Source organism: Botryllus schlosseri, chromosome 5 (assembly GCF_051294905.1).
Source record: "Botryllus schlosseri isolate E-star chromosome 5, Bs_hap1, whole genome shotgun sequence".
NCBI lineage: Eukaryota > Metazoa > Chordata > Ascidiacea > Stolidobranchia > Styelidae > Botryllus > Botryllus schlosseri.
The window spans coordinates 2,719,027-2,743,842 of NC_137240.1; the positions used below are offsets into that span (position 1 = coordinate 2,719,027).

Genomic DNA, 24,816 nt, shown 5'->3' on the forward strand with positions numbered 1-24,816 from the left:
GTTTGTTTTGGGGGATATTATAATGATCGTACATCGAAGAGCATTTATAGCTAAATTTAAAAAATGGCGAGGCACAAATTTTCGACACTGAAATGATGTTATTATTGTCATCAACATGGTATAACACAGCGTTAACGGTCGTGCCCATCGCTTATTCAAGCCTTATTGTAAATCACGATGACATTAAGCCTGTAATGTAATCAAGTGATGTCGTAGAGACACTCTACAAGTTACAAGGAATGGGGTGCTTTTGCCTTCCTGTGACTGTGCTATTGGTTGCAGTTTGAGTGCAAACACTTGAATAAAAGTTGAACAACATTTGATATTAATTCATTCATTGATTTTCGTACACAAATACTTCAACATCAAACATATCACAGAATCACACCATACACTCTTAGCGAAAAGAGTGTGTATTTTCATTTTTCACCCATGTAGCCTACCACCCCTGATATATGGGTGTGAATATACACCCATGGCATATGAAACCACAGAACCCACCTCAGACTTATACCGCGGTGTAAATCGAGTACAACATTTTAATCCCCAAATTAGGAATGCATGCACGTATGTCGTACGATTTATGAACGCGATATAATTCTGTATTCGTGTACCACCCTCTTCGATCCTTTGGGAGTGTATGTGAGAGAGAGAGAGAGAGAGAGAGTCTTTATTTTCCTCCAACCAAAATACATAACAACAGGACGGCAATGATGGTGGTACAGAAAATATGCATGCAGGCAGAGTATTCGGTATTAGATAGGAATGATCGATACGACCTTGAGGATTACTAGTCTGATCACACCCGCATCAAACAGGTATACACCCAACTCTAGACAGTCTGGCTGTAAAAAATGTTAGTTGAAAAATGGAAAATATAAGAAAAATTAAACGATTGTAGCAGGTGAACAATGACGCAATGTCTGGGCGAGGTAGGGTAACATTGTTAGTATAACGACAAGAGGTGATCAAGTATAGGTCTTTTTTGAATCTATTATAAGGCAATTCATCGATATGTGAATACTCAGTACTCACCCTTTTCGCTAATAGTGTACGGTATATTTGGGAAGATAATTACCATTTAATGTCGGCACGTTCGTCCATAGTAGGTCACGGAATACCATTCCTCCACATTGGCGCCCCTTTGTTGAGCATCGTATTCTCGTTTGCGGTTCATGATACATGTACGTCATCAGTGTTGCCACTCGAGGTTTGTGAAAAAACACTCTAGATTTGCCAACTAAATAACGCTATATTAACAAAATACACTAGTTTTGAAATTTATGCCAAACCTATTGAGTAAATTATGAACGATTAAGAAAAGGAACGGATTAACAACAATAACATAATGAGAATACTCATCGAATGACAAAATCATCACATTTTCTGCAATCTTTCGACATCTGACAATATTGCCAGGTCTTTTATTTCCCTATTACAAAATTTTGCTTCAGCTCAAAAGTAAAAAGGGGATATGAAAGTCGTTAGAACATCATACACTCAAATATTTCGAGTTTTCTACTGTCAAAGGCTCGAAGGAATCTATCTACATATAGGAACACTGTAATGAATTAAAAACACAGAAGCCTTATCAGTATCACTGCAGGCAAGAATGCCGCCAAGAAATACTTCGTCTTTATGACGCCATGTCGTTTTCAAATAGTATGGCCCCCAAATTTTACATATGGCAAGGCATTATCGACCAAGGATATATAACTGTAAGTATATATATCGCCGGCTATACGTACACCAACTATTCAATATTGGGTCCAGACCCGTCCAGCCAATTGGGGCTATAGGTAGTCTATCCTGTTCGGTTCGAGTGAGTAATAGTGTTTCGACTTCTGGCACTTGAAACCCGGTCTCAGGCTAGGATAAAAACTACGGCAAGCAATCCAAGCATGGCTGGCCCCGTCTATTTCAGTCTTTGTCATATAAACTTCACTCGTACTACGATCAGGTTCACAAACTTCCAGTCCTGGCTTAAATCTCAGGATATTAAACAGTCTTTTAGATTGCTATACTGATAGAAATGTGCGTAAAGCAAGGCATTGTCCTATTGGGTTGGTTCTCATGCCAAATGAGCAAGTGTAGACGAATATTTATTGCTATCTCTTCAAGCATAGATTATTTGAAGCACATCAAAATAGCATCCTCATTCACAAATATTTTCTCTGGAAAAAACACTATATTTTCAGAATTTCCAAAAAAGTACACTAGAACACTAGGTCAAGTCAAAACACACTAGATCTAATGTAAAAACACTAGGAGTGGCACCACTGTATGTGATTGTTCATTGTGATTATTCATTCAATCTTCTTAAGGTGATAGAAATAAAACATGGTGATGATTGATTTACTTTAAGCCAGGGATGTCAAACATACGGCCCGCCAGACGATATCATCCGGCCCGCGAAGCCATTCTGAGTATAGATTGAAAAATTCTTAGATTATCCAGCACATGCTTGTGTAAGAAATGTTCAGTTTTATATATAGATACTTCCGTTAAACCAGTGGTTCCCAACGTGGGCGATTTGGCGGTCTAGGGGGCGAAAATGACGAAGGGGGCGATAGGGGTCGAAAATGGACAAATGGGGCGACAGGGGGGTAAATAGCAAAGGGAGCGATGACGCGTTAAAACGGCTATATTGGAGTCAAGTCGGAGAAATGACCTTTTTTTAGTCAACCCACGAAAAATTGGTTGCAAAAGAGTAAAATTCGACAGCGAGTCGAAAAGTTGACCTTTTTTTTTTCGTTTTAGTCAACCCACCGGTGATTACAGTTTGTATGCCCATTTTTCGGTTCACAAAATTTGGGGGGCGATGATCAGTGTTGAACTTGGAAAGGGGGCGATGGGTCGAAAAAGGTTGGAACCCACTGCGTTAAACAATCCCTCAAGACAGCAAATGTCGAGCATCTTCAATTTCCATGGCCACATTATGTATAGTCACCCGACTCGGCGACATTGAGAGCCAATTTCGAGAGGAAAAAAGTGCACACTGAGTTCAGGGTTTTATGGGAAAATGGAGCAAGAAGTAGGAATTCACAGAAGCGAAAACGCCAATGCGGAACCGTTATAGGCAGTTTACATGGACGTTATATTTGGTACACGAAACTAAATATTCAAATTTCTGTGGTTGCACTGCTGTGTCACTTTCGACTCAAAAGGTACACGGACTCCAGAGGAACCCCAAGCGCGATTTAATAATAAAAAATACATTCCAACGTCTGTGGCTACAGTTAAATCTCTTGTATTCCTCACAACGCATGCTCCGGGCTAACGCCTGATCACGGCTATAAAGCAGGGTGAGCAATCTGAGCATAGAAATATGCCAATTCCAATGTTATATTCCATTATTCGCGAATAAAGGTGCTGCTGGTTGATAGAATGAAAGCCACTATGTATGATCCAGGATGCAATGTCGGCCTAATATATACTATTACGATAATTATCTATGCTTAGTAATAAAGTATTCAAGTGAAAAGCAAGGGCATGAGATATAATGGAAACATCGACTGATCTGGCCCGCGAGCAATTTGAAGGTTTGAATCCGGCCCGCAACGCCATATGAGTTCGACACCCCTGCTTTAAGCGATCGCGTCCTTGCGTCTAGAAATTTGCTATAGTCACTAGCCTAGTGAACTGAGCTGTAGTAGCCTATCTCTTCTCAGAATCCAGGAAATCAAAGACGGACAAATAGAAATACTACTGCCTTTTCGGATTACCAATAAGGTGGATACGAAATCGATTGACGGTAGTTTGTCGCTTCGATATCCTCCTATATATCTGTTTATTACATCGCATGGGTCTTAGCGCATTGTAGGCTACATTGTGTGTCTTCAGTGGATGAAAATTTTAGACCCGCGCTGATTATAATTATGTGTTGGGGTAAGTCTTCGGCATTAGTTCAAGATGATATCGAGTGTGTATCGCATTGTACATTATGTGTGTGCTGATCGGATAAAAACATAATTTTGACGATTATTATTGATTTATTGATTATAATTGATTATTATCTATTTTGAAACTTGTCACCACGGGATTGACTATAATATAATTAATTCGGCGACGAGTATCTTTCTTCGAACTTCTTACTGGTGGAATTTCGAAATTGACGTCTTCTACTGCTATTTGAAGTAGTGAGATAGTAGTTTACAGTAGCCTATATACAGAGGTGGTCAGTAACGAAGTACTTCTACTTTTTCGAAGTACGCAAGTAGTTTTCCTCTACTTCTGGTGCTTACTCAAGTAGATCTGATTTTCGTTACTTCTACTTCTACTTCGTAATATTCTGTGATATACTTACTGTTCGCTATTTTCAGTTTGTCAAGTAGAAGTAGTTCAATATGCCAATCAGGAAGATAGCTTGAGAAATTTCGGGGCTGTTTTCACGGAGTATTAACATTTAATTTTCATAAAAGTTGAGTAAAGCGAAGAATTGTCGTCGCGCTTCGCGCGCAGTGCATACGGAGTGACCAGTATGATTTCACGAAAGTTTGGGTGAAAATAATTTAGGTCGCGGGCTGGCATGGTTCCGTTTACACCACATTGTCGTCCTTCGCCGATATGAAATAATTCCTCACAGTATATATGGCTAATCCATGACGTTTGAAACTGATGTTTCGCAATCTAGCATTTACTTGTCATATCGTAATCTAGCATGTCCACGGCGTGTCCTAATCTGGAAAAGTGGACTCTGATGATTTTTTTTCAGTTTTAGAGCTGTTTTAGCATATCAACTTTGAAAATTTCTGGACTAAAGGCAGGGTTGTAACCAAGGCACAAGGTTCCGAGTCACAAGTCAATCTCACTTTTATAGTTTTGACTCGAGTCAAGTCCAGTCATTTTCAATTCATTACCGAGTCAAGTTCAAGTCACGGAGTAGAGTGTCGAGTCCGAGTCATAGTGTTTTGACTCGAGTCCTAGTCCAAGTCATTGTGTTTTGACTGCTCTGTTTCCAGTTTAAGTCTTGTTAAACCCACTTTTTATTACTCTGTTTGGTGATATCGTATGGTTCACATTTACAATATGCTAATTTTCCTCACTTATAACAGTTTCTGGTAACATTTTCAAGTATTAGTACTGATAGACAAAATAATTATAGTGTGATCTGATAACTTTCGTATTCTTCGAAATTACAATGAAATGCCTGTCTTGGTAGACCCAGTCTCGAGTAATGTGACTTGGTCCGAGACTCGGACTCCGAGTCATGCGCAATGACTCGAGTACAAGTCGAGTCAATACACAAATTGACTCGAGTCGAGTCGAGTCATTTTTCATTTTGAAGAAAATGACTCGAGTCATCAAAAAATCGTGACTAAAGGTATGAAATAGGCTACAAGTTCCACTTTTAGAAGTAGTATTTACATTTTACTTTCAATTCCCAGTATCATATACTTTGAGTTATAATTTATATCAGTTCTTTTGCCTGGAGAACATACATGTTGAAGTAAAAAAGCAAGTGTAGTAATGCCTTTAATTTCTGGAAAAGATATCGAAAATTGGATACCTGCTGGTATGCATCAATATGAATCAAGCTTGTCACCTTTCGCATAGCTCAATTTGTACCTTTTTACAATCCATGTGAACGAATTAGGATTGTTTTCACAACTACTTACTTACTTGAGTACTTTTAAAGTCAGTCAATTCTACTTCTACTTCAAGCAGTTTTAGGTTGCTTATGGAAGAAGTACTTCTACTTGTACTTGAGTAGATTTTTTTCGTCGCTACTTCTACTTTTACTTGAGTAGCTTTCTTGACTACTTTGACCACCTCTGCCTATATCGTCGCAGTGGAATCAAAGTGACTTATGTTACAATTTGTCAAAACGCACTTTTTACAAGAATCTTACATTTTAAGGTATGCCGTATCTACTGGTGAGGTGCTACAGTTCACAAGTCCATTAGTTTCGTATTTAGAATGTGCTTATGTCCACTTATATTTTATATTTGTAGGTTCAAAGTAGCTTATGTCCATACCAGGACATAAGCCCAATTGTAATCACGATTTGGTTCACCGATCTCGGACATAAACAATTATTTCAGAACCGTCTGCAGTGCGCAATAGTTCGAGAAGCTGCTGCCGTGCTGCTGTTAGTTCTCATCAGTGTTGCCAATTTAGCGATTTTCGCGCTAGATCTAGCGATTTTTCATCCGGTTTAGCGCCAAAAAATATGGATCTAGCGCCTAGCGATAAATCTAGCGATTTTTGAAAAAGAATTTAGCGATTATTTAGCGCTTTTTTACCGAAAATAACCGATAAAGATCAGTTCTGGCCGACGACTGCATTGGCTATACCGGTCACCACAGTGCGGACTCCGATGATATATAATATAGATGACTAACCTACCTACGGATAGATAGTAGATACGCAACTCCTGGCGGTTACGCATATGCAAACAGTGTCTCTTCTTGCTGAGTAATCTAAAAGTTACATAATTGGCAGTGCTACATCTGGCGACCTGAGCGCTGAAATTCAATATAGTTGGCCACGATCGAAAGCCAGTGTCGCAGTGATTCCGAAAACACAGAACAAAATCTCGTCAGGACAACGGAACCATGCACCCCGAAACAGCCCCCAAAGTCCGAAAACCGGCATTGCTCGAACAATGGCACCGCCGCAACACCATGAACATAACAATGACCAATTTCGTCCAGCGATTGTTCTGATCAATGCCGATTTTCAGACTTCGGGGGTTGTTTCACTGTCTTGACAAGAACCTAATTCGCATTGTCGAAATCAGTGCGACACAAGCTCCCGTCCACTACCAGATTAATTAAATTTCATACCTTGGGTTGGTCCTCGGAATATTTTCTTAAGGTCTCTACTTATAGTGGCTGGCAATCCCGGTTCAAGTCAGGTCAAGTCGCATGTCGTGTGCAAGTGTGTCAAGTCACATGTCGTGTTCAAGTACTCCAACACAGTTTAGAGAAGTCAAGCGCATTTCCACGGTACATCGCATCACGTATTCACGGACGCATCGAGCAAGGCACGCTTATATAGTGAGCCGTTATGCCTGCAAACTTGGTTGTTGGCCACGTGTAGCGATCATTGCGCAAAGCGATCTGCTTTATCGAAATGCACCGAACGTTTTGTCCCGCTTAGAGATGACTATTACGTATTATGAACTAGAAATATGATAAGTGACTTTGGCCACAGACGAGTAAAATATAGCTGAGAAGAATGTATTGATGTTATGGTTCACTTAACACCTTTAGCAATCAATGCAGATTTAGCACTATTTTTTAGCGCTTTTTTCTCAATATTTAGCGACATCTAGCGATTTTTGACACCAGTTTTAGCGATTTTCTTCCATCCGGAGTTGGCAACACTGGTTCTCATACCAGCAGTCTACTTCTACTGTATCGCTTTGTTCTTGTGTGCTACAAGATTTTTTGATGATTAATGCCTTTATAGTGTTCTCACTACGAATGATATTCAACTTTTTTATTAGATTCAAGTAGAAATATCACATAAGCCTAGATAATTGTGATGCCTAGTAGTATCGAACTACATTCAAGAGTATCTACAGAGGCCTGGCGCTTTGACAAACCTGGATCCTCCGAAGAACATAGGTGGTCATATGCTCAGTTTGGTCCAAGATGGCAGGATGCTAGAGTCTTTGGAACAGCAATTGGAAGAAATGGTGGCAAGTGGATAGTTGAGTGGGATATTGATAATACCCAAACAGCTTTTGAAACTGCCAATCTCAAATTGGAAGAGGGATATGAACAGCTAACGATAGAACCCGCCATCCCAGTGCAAGAGTGTGAATTTGAGGTAGAAATAATCATTTCAGATGAAGAGATAGATTACAACGAAACTTCAGAAGAACTGAATCAAGCATCAATGTCTTCAGGGTCAGAGTCGCAAAATGAGGGGGCATTTGGTGAGCCTACTTTACTATCTGAAGGAGTGGAAGTTTATTTGACATGGGGGGCTACGAAACTATTCAGGGCCAGATTTATCAGCTGTTCCCCTGGTACAAGCGATAGTAGTTTGCGGATGGAAGGAAGTTTTCTTGTATTGAGGATACTGCAAGCAGCAATTAACTGGAAACATTTTGACAAAGACGTTCATTGTCCAGATGCTATCATAAAATGGAAATACAAGTATATTCAAAAAATAGTAGACACTCATACTGAGGGGCTAGAACTTGATACCAGTGCTAGGCCACCAACTCTGCTAAAAAGCACGAAACGGCGGAGAAATGAAAAAACGTGGAGGAAACATCAACGTAAAGTGGCCTTAGACCAGGGCATCATTAGACATGGAGAAGATTTTGATGGAAGTAGTATGGTTCGGAAAAGGTCTCCCAGAGCACCTTGCACGGAAAAGTGCATGAAAAATTGTACTACGTTGATTTCAGAAAGAGAAAGATTGAATATATGCAATAAATTTTGGGATATAAATGGGTGGAACCTGAAATCATCCTATATCAAAGAAAGAGTGAAGGAGCAGCCGGTAAAACGTAGAAGGCAGCGACAGAATACCAAAACAGGTAAAAGAAGACAACGCTCTGCAATGTTATACTACAGCTTCATAATTGGTGATGGTGAGGAGATCAAAGTATGTCAAAGATTTTTTCTGTCTACTCTGGATATTTCAGAAGGCAGGGTAAAATATTGCAAGAAAATTAGAAGAGCAAAACCGAATTTACCTCTTGCAGATAGGAGAGGAAGTACAGGTGATCACCCTCACAATATCAGCGACGCAGAACGTGCGGAAAGTGTAATCGATCACATACAAATATTCAAATCACTGGAAAGTCATTACACAAGGAAAGGAAGAAAATATGAATACCTGCCAGATGGTCTAAATGTATCCAAAATGTACAGAATGTATCTGGCATGGTGCAAATCTAAATCTATATCTCCAGAAAAGAAAGGGTTCTATTACAGAATTTTCAAATGTAGATTCAATTTGAAATTCAACAGGCCAAAGAAGGACCTATGTGACCGCTGTTCAGAATATGCAAATATGACACCTGAAGGAAAAAGTGCTGAAGATGATGAGCAGCATCAGGCTCATATCAATGAGAAAAATTGTGCCAGAGAGTTTAAGGCCACAATGAAGAAAACTGCTGGTGCTACAACAACTGTGGCAGCATTTGACATGCAGAAAGTGCTCCTTCTGCCTCACGGTGAAGTGTCATCCTATTATTATTCGAGGAGGCTGAGGGTCACCAACTTTACCATCACAAATATTGCATCCATGGAGACCACCTGTTGTCTGTGGGATGAGACTGAAGCCCATAAAGGCTCCTGTGAGGTCTCATCAATGATTTTTTCTTATCTAAAACAACTGAGAATAAGAGGAATGAGAGTAGTTCATCTCTTCTCTGACCGCTGTTCAGGTCAAAATAACAACAGGATGGTTATTGCAATGCTTTCATTTGCATTGAACACATTCAAATTTGATGAAATCACGATGAATTACTTGGTTACAGGACATTCCCAAAATGAGAACGACTGCTCTCATTCTTGCATCGAATCGAAAACAAGAGGTATGTCTATACATACCTTGGACCAATGGGAGACAGCTATTCAGCTGTCGTTTGTGAGGAACAAAGCCACCATTATTCGTGTAAATCATCAAGATGTGTTTGATTTCAAAGATGTCAAATCTTTATACCCATATAAAGGGCTTTTGACAAAATCGAGTACTGAGACAGGTACTCAAATCAGAGTATACTGGTCGAAGATCCTCCAGGCCAAATTCACTCTCAAGAAGCCTGATTCTTACTTCGTGGCGTTTTCATTGAAGCAGCATTCTCAGTCAGAAAGCTGAATACATGGTTCTTTTTTGTACACTGTGGTGATATGGTAAATCCGAGAATGAAACGTAGAATGGGTAGGCCTATAACTATAAAAAAAATCTGTGACCATGAGTGAATCGCCCACGCGAGAATTTATCACTCTTACTGTTTTAGTTGCCAGAGGTGGTACCAAAGTAGTCAAGAAACATACTCCAGTAAAAGTAGTGACGCCAAAATCTACTTGGGTATGATTAGAACTAGGTCTTGTAAAAGAAACCGAAAACTACAAGTAGAAGTAAAAATAGCAGGTTTCAAATCTACTCGAGAAAGTCAGTAGTTGTTAGAAGTATCCATAAATACGCTGACGGAATGTCGAAACTCTGGTACTGAGCTGTGCGGGCGGTGCATATAGCTACTTGGTTGGTGCTGCTTGACAAGCTGCCAAAATTACGAAAAGTAAGTAAATCACAACATATTGCGAAGTAGAAGTAACGGAACAATAGATTTACTTGAGTGAGTAATACAAGTAGAGGAAAACTAATCGAGTACTTCGGAAAAGTATAATTACTTCATTACTAACCACCTCTGAAAGTTGCTTGTATTTTGGCTTAAGTCCTTTATTATTTTAATCGGTAGTGCCAATTTTTCAGGTTTACAGTAGATTATGTCCAAATACAGCTAAAAAATATAAATTGAAAACAAATTTTCATATCTCAACATGTTTATTCATAAGATATCACTCTGATCCTTCTTTGATCCGAGGCACATTGTTTCAAACACACCCACGGCCGAGATATGGAGAAGAGAAAATGAAAATTTTACAAAACCTCGATTTTCTCAAAATGTGAAAAATGGACATAAGTCACTTTGATTCCACTGCGACGATATATCAGTGGCGTGCGGTGAGGTTCATGGCTGGTGAGGCACGGACCCCCTCCCCCCCCCCCCACACACACGCACGTAAAGTAGCCTACCTAATAAAGAGATCCAATAATAACAACAGCAGTGGGTATAGAGAGCATTTTCTTTGCACACTGATAGCCGTTGCAATTCCACATTATACAATACATGTATAGGACTGGTCGCTATTTTCTGCTAAATGGGCAAGTTTAGGCGGATAATAATTACTATCTCTTCAAGTACCGGTATAAATTATTCGAAGCATATAGAAACGACAATACAGCCTATGCAAGTCGCTACTATATGTAGTGGTAGCTCTATGGCGCCACTAGGGTGTGACGACATCGCAGGTGCTTCGGTGCTTGGTCGTCACTGAATACATGGCTGCTTAAGAACTACACGTCTCGTATATTAGACAGATCGTCAGTCACGTTACTACACTATATAATTCCAACAAGACTGTCGTATTCCGAAATCGATAGCGCGTTTCACTGTGCTGCGATTGTCCAATTGTTAGCGAATAGTGCATGAGGCAAATTCGCTTGTGCCTCATCTGGCCATCGTTTCTCTGCGGTGGCATTGTTTTTAATAAAGCCGAATGTCACCTTCCTTGGTGATTTTGAGGGGGTTCCGGTGGTCTGACACTCTTAATATTTGGATTTTCGGAATCAGTGTGATGATAGCATTTGATTGATACCAATTTTTATGAATTCCGAGCTATTTATGATGAATTGCATTGTCGCAGGTGAGGCACGACCCGCCCGTGCCTCACCTGCGCCGCAACTCTCCTTTCGCGCTGTATTTTTGAATAATAATTATGCAAATCGATGATGTTGTGTGAAAATAGATTCAAATTTAGTTATTTATGAACATCGATGTAAAATATCGATAATCATCGACTCATGGAGGGTTTTCATAATTTTCACTTATTCGCCCTGACGACAGGTGAGGCACTGCCTCACCTGCCTCATTGAACCGCACGTCACTGCTATATATTATAGTTTATAGTAGTTCAGATTCTAGTCAGCCCTCATCGAGATTACCGGACCACGATCTGGTATATCGACCTCGCCTCCATAACACGTCGCCACCTCATTTTTGTGGCTTAATTAGGGTTGCCATACGTCCGGAATTTCCCGGACATGTCCGGAATTTCAGTGTTAAAATTGCGTCCGGGAGGAATTTCTAAAATAGGCCCAAATGTCCGGAATTTTGAAGGCTTGACGTAAGCTCATAATATTTTCGTAAATCAACATAAACAATTTTATTTTTGGGCAGATTTATGCTACATGAATTTTTTCTTCGCGCTGCGCGCGATTTAACAAAACATATATTGGTTTTAATGTTGCGACTACCACCCTTGCAAAAACTGCGATCAAAAATAAATAGAAATAACATTCATTTACAAAATCAGGTCTAACTGCAATCGCAATTACAAGATAACGGTATATTCGTAGAGTCGGTTTAAGCCGTTTGGATGCTTTATTCAAAGATAGTAGTTCTCAACCTGGTGGTATAGTTTGCCTTTATTCTGGGGTTCGCGAAGATGTTGAACTTAGTAAGATTCCAAAATAGGCTTGAGTAAGTCTGCGCAAATGTGCCGACCTTTAATTAGCAATCAGCCCATCAAATTTTGAGCTGGGCCATGCACGGAACATTTTCATATTGGAAATGGAGTCGCGACCATAAAAAGCTGGAAACCACCGGGTGTGCGGTGTTTATATAGCTCAGCGGTGCAGTGCGCACCGGTATTAGGCTGATAAATAATCTTATTCGTGTGACATGAACAATTGAACATGACGAAACGATGTACAATTAGGCTCCTTGCATTTTCGAAGTCATCATCATTCACCAGCTCTACCGCTAACTCTGATTATGTGGGCGGAGAGAAAATCAAAATTATATAGTAATATTCGGAATAACCAATATTATCGAGATAATTCATTCAAATCATTTAACGACCAGATGCATATAATAAGCCGCCAGCGATTTCCTATGGTGTGTCCAAGATCAGTGTTCATTTGGGCGGGAGGGGGCTGAAAAAATGTGACTTCGGCCAAGGTTATAACTTACAAGAAACAACCACTTACTCCTTAACCGGATCGTGACCATCTCTAGTCGATAGAAAAAGCTTTTCTGGTGTGACGTCATATTGATCCACAATGTGCTCATACCTCATTTTGAAATCCGCTAGCGGGCGCTAAAGAGCGTCCGGAATTTGTGCCACAAAAATATGGTAACCCTAGGCTTAATGATCTTTTTTGTTATCTTCTATTACTTTTCAATCAGTTTGAATGCCTCTTTTTTCCGTCGACTAGGCCCAGGTGGGTGTCTAATTTCGAAGACTACTCCAGGTACTTTCGACACCTCCCATCTTTTAATTGTATCGCAAATCTTGTGGTGTTTTGAAAGGAAAATTATTGTAACCCTACCCTACTAAAGTACAGTTTATGATCGCCACCCTAATTTTCTAAACTAGTCCGCCCTTAAGATTACCGAACCACGACCTGACCTATCGATCTCGCCTCACGTGACATCCCACCCCATTTTTTTTGTCGCTGGCTTTTTTCTGTACAATCTTATTTGTCTTTTCATTCAGTGTACACTGTACATGCCTCCTCTTTACATCGCCTAGGCCAAGGTGGGTGTCTGATTCCAAAGACTACACCAAGTTGTTTCGACACCTTCCTATCTTTTCATTGTATCGCAATTTTGTGGTGTGTGAACCACTGAGCTATAGCTATTTTTATCGGTGTGAACCGATAAAAATTGCTAATTAAACCGAACGAACTCCGGTTAGATCTCACACTCGGATTCACTGTCAGGAGTGGAGCTTCCAAAATCGATTTAATGTTTGCATTTACCTAAAAATAACTTATCGCTCGACGCTTGGGGCTTGAAGTTCGTTTCTAAGTACGGTGCCTTCGAAATATTGTATTGTATCATAAGTTATCCTTTCTATAAGCAATGTCTTCCTCTGTAAAGCTTTCCAAAGCCGTAGCGAAGCCGTTAGCCGCGGTCAGCAAGGAGAAAACCTTGGATGAGGAGCCGAAAAAGCAAACCAGAGAGGAATGGCGTAGGAAAAAAGAGCTCGAGGAAGCCAGAAAATTAGGTAACGCTCCAGCCGAGGTTGATGAGGAAGGAAAAGACATCAATCCGCACATTCCACAATACATTTCGACCGTCCCATGGTACGTAGACCCAACGCAGAGACCATCCCTGAAGCACCAAAAAGTGCAACCTGAAACTGTGAAGGAATTTTCGAAAATCGGCGACTGGTATCACAGAGGGGTGCCCACTAAACCGATCGCGACCAAATTTCGTAAAGGCGCGTGCGAAAACTGCGGCGCCATGACACATAAGAAAAAAGACTGCTTGGAACGTCCGCGTAAAATAGGCGCTAAATACACCGGCAACATGATAGCTCCTGACGAATTTGTTCAACCTAGTATCAAAATGGATTTTGACGGTAAAAGGGATCGCTGGAACGGGTATAACCCCGAAAATCATCAAGAAGTGGTGGAAGAGTACCAAAAAATTGAAGTCGCGAAACACGCTTTAAAAGCCCAAAAATTACAGGAAGAATTGTTAAGCGGAAAAATGTCTGAAACTGAAAATTCAGTTGTGGAGCAAGGAGATGATGATAAATACGCAGATGCCGCTGATATGCCTGGTCAAAATTTCGACAGCAAGCGTCGTATTACTGTCCGTAATTTGAGAATTCGTGAAGATACCGCTAAATATTTGAGAAATTTGGACCCAGATTCTGCATACTACGATCCAAAAACTAGATCAATGAGAGCCAACCCTTACGCAAACACTGGAAAAAGCGCTCAGGAATTAGATTTCGCGGGCGATAATTTCGTCCGCATATCAGGCGACGCGCAAAAAATGGCATCCACGCAAATGTTCGCATGGGAAGCATCTGAACGTGGTTCTGAAGTTCATTTACAAGCAGACCCTACAAGACTTGAAATGTTACAAAAAACGTACCAAGTCCGTAAGCAAGATTTCAAAAAAGACCAAAAAGACTCGATTCTTGATAAGTATGGAGGACTTGAGCATTTAGATGCGCCTCCGAAAGAGTTACTACACGCTCAAACTGAAGATTATGTTGAGTACTCGCGTCACGGCACTGTCATTAAGGGACAGGAAAAGGCGAAAGCTAAATCTAAATATGTTGAAGATGTATACCTTAATAATCATACATCAGTTTGGGGTTCTTATTGGGAAAACGGAAAATGGGGTTTTCAATGTTGTCATTCGTTGATTAAACTATCGTATTGCACTGGTAGTGCACTAAAAACTGACGCGGAAGTTAAAGTTCCTGAAAAAAAGTTGACAAGAATGGAGGCTTTGGAAGAGAAGCACTCGGCTTGGAAAAAATCATTAGGTATCACTTTGAGCGAAGATACTGCCGAAAATATACAAGATTCTGAAATTGTGAATGTTGACAACGAGAAATCGTTGCTTCAACGGCACAGAGAGAATCTGGAAGTTGGGAAAAATCTGAAAAGAAAAAGTGGGAGCAAAAAGAAGAAAAAGAAACCGGAGAGCAGTTCGAGCGAGTCCTCCTCGTCCAGTAGTTCTGATTCATCTTCATCATCATCATCTGATTCGTCATCTTCAGATTCGGACGGCCCTCCTGAAAAGAGACAGAGAAAAAAGCTAATCGACGCAGCTGAACAAGAAAAGGAGAGATCAGTCAAGCGTGCGATAAAGATCGAAAAACGTCGTCAGCGTAAGATTAATGAAATCATGAAGCTTGATGAGAGAAAACGGCCGTATAATAGCATGACGGAAGTGCGCGAGCCTACGGAGGAAGAGATGGAAGCTTATCATCGAATGAAGAAGAATAGTAACGACCCGATGGCGCGGTTTCTGAAAGGTTAACGGGCAAAATGTTGAAGTACAGTGGACCTCAACATTTTAAGCTCGGGGGCCTGGTACGGTTTGAAACAAATTTTGCGGATCGGTGAACCTTTAATGCGCTCCCAAATCGAAACTTCAGTGCATGCGAACCCAAATACAATGGAAATGCAATTCTAAAGGGCATGTTGTAAACGTCGGTTTAAAACAGTGTATCTTAAGTGCAGACCCCTAAATATTGCCAGACGAATACGTGGAGCCTCTAACCTTGAAATTTGAGGTGCTTATGATTGAAAATAGGTTATTATGGTGCCTCATATTGTAATCTGATGTATTTGTTGCCCGAAAAGCTACCTGGTGACTGAAAAAAAATATCATCAATTACTATTGTGACCTCTGATGTGCCGTGAAAATCAGGCAAAATGAGTACGTAAGCCAAGAACAAGGGCAGATGTTATGAAGGACAGTGTAGTTTTACAGTTATAATTTTGACACTGGCCGTTTATGGATTTAAAACTAGTCTGCTGTCCCTTATGGTTGAAAACCCATGATTTAGCGTGAAATTTATTACTGCCTGCTTGATACTGCGCGCATTACAATGTTGTATTGAAGTTTCAGCAAGTTACAGTCCTCTTGATGTATCGGTTTCTTTTACAAGCTCTGCTACTTTGCTGTTACTTGTGTGGTCATTTGCTATTGGTGCGAGCTTTCTGAAAAATTCAGTCTATCATGAAGTGATCGTGAAAATCTTTTGTGTTTATGTGATGCTTGCTACCATTTCGGATCGTTTTATATACCGTATACTTCTCTTTATCAGGTACATGATTGTAACTATAGTTTCTAGATGCAGTTTTTACTTGATGGGAAACACTACGAATGGACTAAGCGCTCGAGGATACCGCGGTCGTCTGGATGAGACGAAAGATATTTTCGTTACCTTGTCAAGGAAAATCATTGGATACTTGGATATGCCATTATATTACTTGGGGGGGCCAAGATGAGACACGGGGCATAATGAGACATGCAATTTTTTCATAGAACGATTTTCTGATGGACAGATTCCTTCAACTATGTTGTTCCCGTAATGTCAATGTATAGTCCTACCATATTAACATGGCAAACAGATTTGGGGTTGGGCAGAAGAATGCCAAAAACTATATTTTCATAGTCTGTGTCAGTTATGTGAATTCATGTATGTAAGGGCATAGCTGTCATAGTACTTCACTGGTAGAGTGCAATATTAGCAGACTAATCATGCACTTACCTATGAAAAGTAATAGATCGAATTTATTTTATTCAAGTTTATACAATAATTGAGGTGTGGGGGTAAGATGAGACAAATCCACGGGGGTAAGTTGAGACATGGGTATCGGAGGGCTTTACCATTTAAAGGCACGTAAACTTCAAAATTTACTGTTGAAGGCACACACAATAGATCATTTATCTAGTGGTTTACCAGATGTGACATCACATTGACAAGATAATAACGAAACTCTTATTGTTGCTGGATCCCATGGATATTTGGTTTCGATGTCATTTAAATTCGGATATGATGTAAAAATGAATTGTTTCATGATTACCCGTAATTTTCCATGTATACTAGGCTTACCATACGTCCTCTTTTAAGAGGATTTGTCCTCTTTTAAGAGGATTTGTCCTCTTTTTTGAAAGTGTCCTCGGAGGACGCCCTTTTCTCCTCTTTTTTGAGATTTTGTCCTCTTTTTTGAAAATTTAGAGAAGATTGTGAGCGACATGCCGCAAAGTAGCACAGAAGTGACGCCCTGGCGGGTATTTCGGAGTGAAAAACTGTGATTTCATCTCCGAGCGAAAAGAAGACTTTTTTTTTTTTTTAGTCTTCCACCTGGCAATGTGGGAAAAATTCACCGGTTTTTGAGAATTCCTCTCCGGCTTTGCAAGTCTGAAGTTTCTGAAAAAGTGTCCTCTTTTTAGATTTCCAAAATATGGTAAGCCTAATGTATACTGCGCAAAATTTTCACGATTTTTTGCCCAAAAATAAGGGGGTGCGTATTATACATGGGTACAACAAACCTTCAAAAAATCTCCCTAGATAAAAAACTTGAAATCAGACCTTTCTTCATGTTTGTTTCCAATCGCGCATCACTTTCAACCATCGCGCGCAGTAATTCGTATTATCAGCGTGACGCGCAGACAATTACCGAGAAGCGTGGTGCCAATCAACCAGCTCCTGCTGCGTTATTTTGCCGTTGAGCGAAATTAGGTCATTGAGCAGTGAGCACGAGCAATGCTGCGCGCGCGCGTGGCATCCTCGCCAATTAATTGCGTCAACGACAGGCCTCACAATCGCATATTATATAACAGGCTATGCGCGCAAGATATAATCGCTTGCGTAATCATAATCAGTCGCATCTCTAAGAGACCTGGTGCGCACGACATAACCGTTGGCCTGGGCAATCGCATCTGTAATAGGCCTCGTGCGCAAGATGTCGTGTCGCTGGCCTAAACTGTCGCGTCGCCGGCCTCGCAGGCTTTGCTGTTATCTACATTCGTTTAGAGCAGGGGTCACCAACTCAAAACGGGTCGCGGGCCGCATGAATTCAATGTCGATATAAACTAGGCGACCACGTTTTAAAACTCTACGTCAGTACAACGCCGTGCTGCCTAACACAGGCAATGGGCATAGTGACCACAAAAGAAGAAATATTCTACTAAAGTAATACCAATACAACAAAAAATGATCATTATCGGCAATTTCATTTTATTTTGAGCTCAGAGCTATGCACGATACCTGGAAGCGCTTGTCAGCGACTAAGGAATCGATATTGGGGCTAGCGAGAGTTGCTAGCTGAAATACCCTCTCCACGGGAAGCTTGATCTTGTGAGGAAGCATTAAGTGGTTCTCAAACTTTTTCAGACACACGCCCCTCCCCCCCCCCTGTTATGATACTGAAAAGATTCGTTTCCCCCTTTCAGCTGATTACTCTCCCTTGGTAGAATGCTATTGCCATCGCCAAAGCCGTTCTAGCCGAATCGTGAGGTTGGACTCAGGAAACAACAACAACAATATGTTGAAACTGCAGTCAATCTCAGCATTTCAAAATGTTGTTCTTAGCTTTCTTCCGAAATCTCAAATCAAGTCGAGGGCCGCAAAATATGACCTCGCGGGCCGCGTATTGGTGACCCCTGGTTTAGAGACGATGCCGTTAATTTTATAATGATTAGCAATGGCACCTGTAATGGGCTCGTTCGCAAGATGTCGCTGACCTGAAGTATCGCGTCGCCAGCCTCGCAGGCTTTGGCTGCTATCTACTATCGTTTTGAGACAATGCCGCAAATTGCATTATGATTAGCGGCCGTCATGTCACGATTGTTGAACGGTGACATCGCAAAACAGAACGACATGTCGACATAGTATACTAAAAACACAGCTAATCGTGTACTGCGAATACAGGGTGCGTACTATACATACCTGGGTAGAGGCTTTTTCCCAGAATTTGCATGCCATTTTAAGGGTGCGTATTATACATGGGGGCGTACTATACTTGGATAATTACGGTATCATATGTTATTCATGATGATGCTAGTTGATTCATTATTCGGGATGAATTGGTGCTGTAATGAGCAAGCTTGGTGTCTCGTCTTGAACACAGTGTGTCTCATCTCACCTGCACCTGGGGGTAAGTTGAGACATTGGAGCAAGGATTTTTGAGGGCCAAGAAATCCATAAGTATGTTGTTCAATATAACTCAAGGCATAGTCATGAATAGTACAGATCACAGGCTTTCCATTGGTACCAAAATTAATCCTGAAAAGGGATTACTCTTCGGGTGGCGTTGAAATATCAGAAAAGTGTCTCATCTTGGCCTCCTCCCCCCCCCCCTATCCCACTTTTGATGGTAGTCCCATCTGTCTTGAAGCCCGGCAGGGAGTTGAAAATAAGAAATTGATGAAGAAATAATATTGGATGTACTCTGTTAGTCAAACTCCACTCATAACTCTCGTAAGGTACAAACCCATCTAATGATTCTAATTGATTTGGTTTCGTGATGTGTGAGTCTGCTTGCAATTCCAAATTCGCCAGTCACATATGTGAAGTCATAATGGATGTCCGCTATCATTAGATGTCATTCAAACCAATCTTGCCAAATTCCAATCCAATTGCTTACATTTTTTCAGTGTATGTAATCTATGCTTCGTTACAAATACTGCAAACTTAGTCATTGCTTCTGCATCAGCGCTTACATTCCGTGTTAACATTCAGCAAGCAATTGCTGAGCTTATTTACCACTTTCACCAGAAATAGACTAGCTGATACTACATCGCGGACTGATAGACACCGGTTCTATACACTGTCATGGAATTCAGCTATTCAATAAGACCTGCTACGCCTGAAGATGCGGACAACGTCGTCGAAATGATAGAGGAGCTTGCCATGTTTGAGAAGATGTTAGACCAATGCAAACTTACACCGCAGCAGTTCAAGGAAGACGGATTTGGACCAGAACCATATTTTCATTGCTTAATCGCCGAGGTTACACTTGCTACTGGCGAAGTGAAAGTAGCCGGATATGCGTTATTCTACTACATATACTCCACATTCAAAGGGAAAAACGTGTATCTTGAAGACTTGTACGTAAGGGAACCGTATCGTAAGCATGGAATTGGCGGCGATCTCATGAAAACCGTGGCACAAGCGGCGATTGAAAAAGGTTGTGTTCAGTACCGTTTCGCGTGCGTGGGTTGGAACACGCCGGCGTTGAATTTTTACAAGTCAAACGGAGCAAGAGATTTGACTGCTATAGAGGATTGGCATATGATACGTCTTGAGAAAGATAAAATGCATTCTTTTGCAGCCAAACTCGGTAAAAAGTAGTGTTAATCCTGTGATGTAGCTTCCCATTTTACATTTGTTTCGTGTACCAGACCACAGTGTGTTTAGTCATTTCATTTTACGCTACAACTCATGATTTCCATTGACAACTTCTAATACTGTGTGGGCCGAATCTAGCTATCTTGAATGCCCATTTTTGTTCCATTTTTTCTCATTTGTACTTTCAGTATTTTTGCTGTATTCCATATCGTGACATTAATAACCGATTGCATTGCCTGTTTTGAAAATGTGCAGCATCTCTAGGCTACGTGTCTCATCTAGTGCGGAAAATTAAATTGCCGACACTTGTGATGGTCTTTTAAACTCTGAGCGGATAGATAAATCAGGCATATGGTTAGACCAGATGGCAGGCCGAGTACAGCGCAGGACTCGTCTGTCACCTTGTCGCAAATATTAACTTGAAATTTAGAAAACAAAATCGGCTGTTGAGTGGTAATCCGTCATCTCAGACACAGGCTATACATAAACTAAACTGGACGTGGATTTGCTTTAAAGACTTCATTTATATATTTGTTTATGCACTTCACCTGCACTTATGTCTTTGTCGTATACAAAAGTAATGGTAAGTTTGCAAGTTATAGAGAAATTCTTTTAGCATAGACTTGAATTGGTCAACTTGAAAGAATGTCGAATGCAAGCTGCAAATCCTTCATTACGAATTACATCGTCTTCGGGGGAGATCGCGTAGTGGTGAGGATAAGCGCCGGGCAGCCCGGGTTCGACTCCGCGTAGAAGGTTATTCTGGGCTGCTCTTCCCCGCGTCCCTGTTCTTACGGCGACAAAAAATGTCCGATAGAATAGCGCACTCACCAAGGAATGGAAAGAGCCGCGGAATAAAGACAAACGCTGAAAAAAGGACTGTGACCTCGGGCACTAGGTCAAGGAGGATGCCAGTTTAAGAGACTGCAACCTTCTATCTGTCCATTACGTCGCATTGTAAATCGTGCGTCTTGTTCAGATGAAAATATATTCTGAAGATAATTGATTATATGTTGATTGATTTTAATTTAAACTGTAAAAGTACGGATGATTCTGAATCGGGCATTAGTCGTCCAGTCGAGTATCAATCATTACACGTTGCTGCAGTACGATGTGTTTATGCACCATCATCATCTTTGGTTTATTAGCAATTTTATCAGTTCAATACACCACAAAAATGCGATACAATGAAAGGATAGGAAGGTGTCGAAGCGACTTGGAGTAGTCTATGGAATCAGACACCCACGTAGGCATAGGCGATGTAAAGAGGGGGCGGGGGCATGCACACTGAATGACCACGGAATAGAGAGGAAATTAAGGCAATTCAACGCAGAAAAGTCATCAGAGCCTTCCGAACGAACAACAAAAGATGTTTATATCCATCGACCTTGGATTGGACCCATTTCCACCCGCTTTGAAAAGCAATTGCGGTCCGTAAGTGTTACGACACAGTCAAAACCAATGTGACTTTTTACGACTACACAATAGGGCTCTTCAAAAATTACTTTTTTTCTCAAATCATACTGGCTACTTGATAAAATTGTTAGGTTACCTAATTTAAGCCTACACACAAAATTTGGTTCAATTCCAGCCAGTAACGGCTTTGCTACAGGACAAGAAAGTTTCTATTTATTATAAAAAAAATAAATAATAAAAAATTTGAAAATTTTCTGTTCACCCCATGAAAGTGTTAGACTGTCTATAGAAACGATGCTCACCAGATTTGGTTCAATTCCAACCATTGGAAGCGGAGTTATTGCCGTCGAAAAATTTGGATTTGAATAAAATAGTATTTACGGTGACCGATTCTTTGTTTATTTATTATGTTTGTGCTCGCCGTAAATACTATTTTATTCAAATCAAAATTTTTCTACTACTACTACTACGGCTGTTGTCGTTACGTTTGCGGTCAATTTACAATCAGTGAATGACTGGTTGCTTTCACAAGTGACATCAGCGTATCGCGAACAATCCGAACATACATAAGATAGCGTGATTTAATCAACACCGTTCGATTGATGACTTGAAATTGACTCCTAAATTTTGCTCCGAGTCACGAGTCAATTGACATTTTTGAAGCACCGAGTCAAGTCAAGTCAGGTCATTTTTGTAAAGTGACTCGAGTCAAGTCAAGTCATACGAAAATGTTGACTCGAATCATCCCAACACTGTAATCTTGATGCTGACAGATCAAAGGCCATTCTGCCATTTGCAAACATCTATTAGATAATCCGATTTGTGCGAATAATTATCGAGACGACAGATTTCGCGTCGTTGGGGGGGGGGGCGTTCACACTTCCATTTGCGTGCCTTGGAGTCGACTTTTATCAAAATACACCAACCCAAACTCTGTCAACAAAAGGAGTTCGTGTACCACCTGAAAATAGTACATTGAACGCTCTCTCGTTTGAAATGTCATGCTGGTGACGTCATATCTTGTGATACGATATCGTTGATATACAATGTTCTTTCCAATTCTCTGCTAGTCGGTGATGCTTACCCCTGACGAGTGTCAGCCAAAAATATTCGGGTTATACTATTCAATTGAATGAAAAGTAAAAGAAGATAGTATGGAAAAAGCAAGCGACAAAAATGGGGTGGCATGTCATGGAAGGCGAGATCGATAGGTCAGGTCGTGGTCCGGTAATCTTGAGGATCGACTAGTATTCATTTAGTAGTAATTGATTGTATTTCGACTTGAATGTGGACATGCTCGTCGACTGACGGATGGCCTGCGGGATACTGTTCCACACGTCAGGTCCGGCATATTTGATAGAGCGATGATCTTTTCCGTCTATCATATGATATTTGGACGACGTGGACGCGCGTGTATTGTACTTGTGCGCTTTTGATTCAGAGGTAAAGAAGTCATTGAAAAATTCGGGACAATGGCCACAGTGGAACTGATACATAAACTTGGCGATTTCTAGTTTCCGCATATCTTCTATGTTTAGGACACCGTATCTCTTCAGCAGCGACTTGTTGGATTGACAACCAGGCCCCTTTGCGACCATCAAAGAATATACTGCGAGTTCTACATCACATTAAAGATTTTTTGGTAGTTTTCCTGCTCTATCTATTTTACTTCGTGACAATGCTGGTTGATCATGACTTCACAGATATGTGATTTGAACAAGCGTGCGCAGACTACACGTTTTGTATGCCGCGATAAGATCAATCAAAGTTTACGGCATTCAGCAGTGTAAAACAGTATCGAAACTATATTTCTCGTTGATCAATTAACTCTTTGTGGCAATGAGTATTTGGTACATGAAAAAGATCTCTCAATACACGATTCAGATTCGAGTACTTAATTATTGTACCCAACCCCGTTTAAGTGGTCAATGTGGTCGTGTGAAGACTGAAGATACGGTTTAATGTAGGGTTATCATATTTTGGAATCGCGTAAGGAGGACACTTTTACAAAATCAGAAAAGTTAGTTGACCAAGACTGAAAACAGCCGATATCGCTATTTTTGCTGTAAAATTTGGTGACTTGACGACTCCAGGTTTACCCACTTTTTACTTAAATTTTGTGGGGTCGACCGAACCCCGAATTACCCGCTCGAATGTCCGTCGTCGCTATTTGGCGTCATTTATGCCCATCTTAACTCGAATCTGTCCATTATCCGAGCTGTAAAGTAGGAATTGCCAAAAAGGAGGACACTTTCAAAAACATGAAAAAGGAAGATAAATCCTCCGAAAGGAGGGAGTAGGCTACATTAAACCCAAGTTTAATTAAGGATTAGATCCATCGTCTACGCTTGTACCACCGTTTGAACACCCCGCATCCACTACAACTTCGGCAGAAGCTACGTCATTCCCGATATCATCTTGTGAATTTTCGGAGGAGCAAAAAACTTTCTGCTGGGGATCTTGGTGTTGATTCACAGGAACTGACGTCTTACTAACGTTGGTGTCTGTCGCCACTGTCTCCAGTTTGAAGGCGGTCACCGCTATTCAAAAACGCAAAATAAAACGGAGATATAACATTACAATCAGAGGAGGTCAAAGTATAGTTCATATCAGTTCAACAGGTGGCGAAATGACATGGAGTAGTCTTTGAAATCAGACACCCATCTCGGTCTAGGCGATGTAGATAAGAAGCATGGGCACTGGATGGAAGAAATAAGAAATAACATAAAACAACTAGTGATGTCATCGTTGATAGACGAGTAGAAGTAACGCTGTGAATTTTTACAAGATAATTTTGGTCTTGAAAGTACAGAACTTCAATATACAACTGAATATAGTACATTCATATTGAATTAAACAGGAATATTTTCGGCTAACACTCGTCAGGGGTAACCGTCAGAAACCAGATTTCAAGTAGTTTGAAAAAGTAGATTAGGACGAGGGTTCAAAATAGTTTTAGCAGTTAATCAGAGGTGGCTCTCCTCCAAATTGCAAAACGTATCTTCGCGACTAACGCATAACGGTA

At 40.7% G+C, this 24,816-nt stretch overlaps 2 protein-coding genes and 1 long non-coding RNA gene across 3 annotated transcripts in view; all 3 read left to right on the forward strand.

Annotated features, from left to right (window-relative positions):
• Positions 1-24,816, forward strand: part of LOC145438659 (uncharacterized) — a 157,813-nt gene that overhangs the window by 63,270 nt on the left and 69,727 nt on the right. The gene's annotated exons all lie outside the window — the stretch shown is intronic.
• On the forward strand, positions 13,524-16,343 carry LOC145438629 (pre-mRNA-splicing factor SLU7-like). The gene has a single exon (XM_080315977.1). The coding sequence runs from the start codon at positions 13,625-13,627 to the stop codon at positions 15,548-15,550; it is 1,926 nt and encodes a 641-aa protein (XP_080172103.1). The 5' UTR covers positions 13,524-13,624; the 3' UTR covers positions 15,551-16,343.
• On the forward strand, positions 19,146-20,685 carry LOC145438630 (thialysine N-epsilon-acetyltransferase-like). Its single transcript, XM_080315978.1, has one exon. It carries the CDS (start codon positions 19,860-19,862, stop codon positions 20,376-20,378), a length of 519 nt encoding a protein of 172 aa, XP_080172104.1. The 5' UTR covers positions 19,146-19,859; the 3' UTR covers positions 20,379-20,685.

Excerpts from the sequence above, each read along its gene's own strand:
- LOC145438630 (XM_080315978.1), top strand. The coding sequence starts at position 19,860 with ATGGAATTCAGCTATTCAATAAGACCTGCTACGCCTGAAGATGCGGAC.
- LOC145438629 (XM_080315977.1), top strand. The coding sequence starts at position 13,625 with ATGTCTTCCTCTGTAAAGCTTTCCAAAGCCGTAGCGAAGCCGTTAGCC.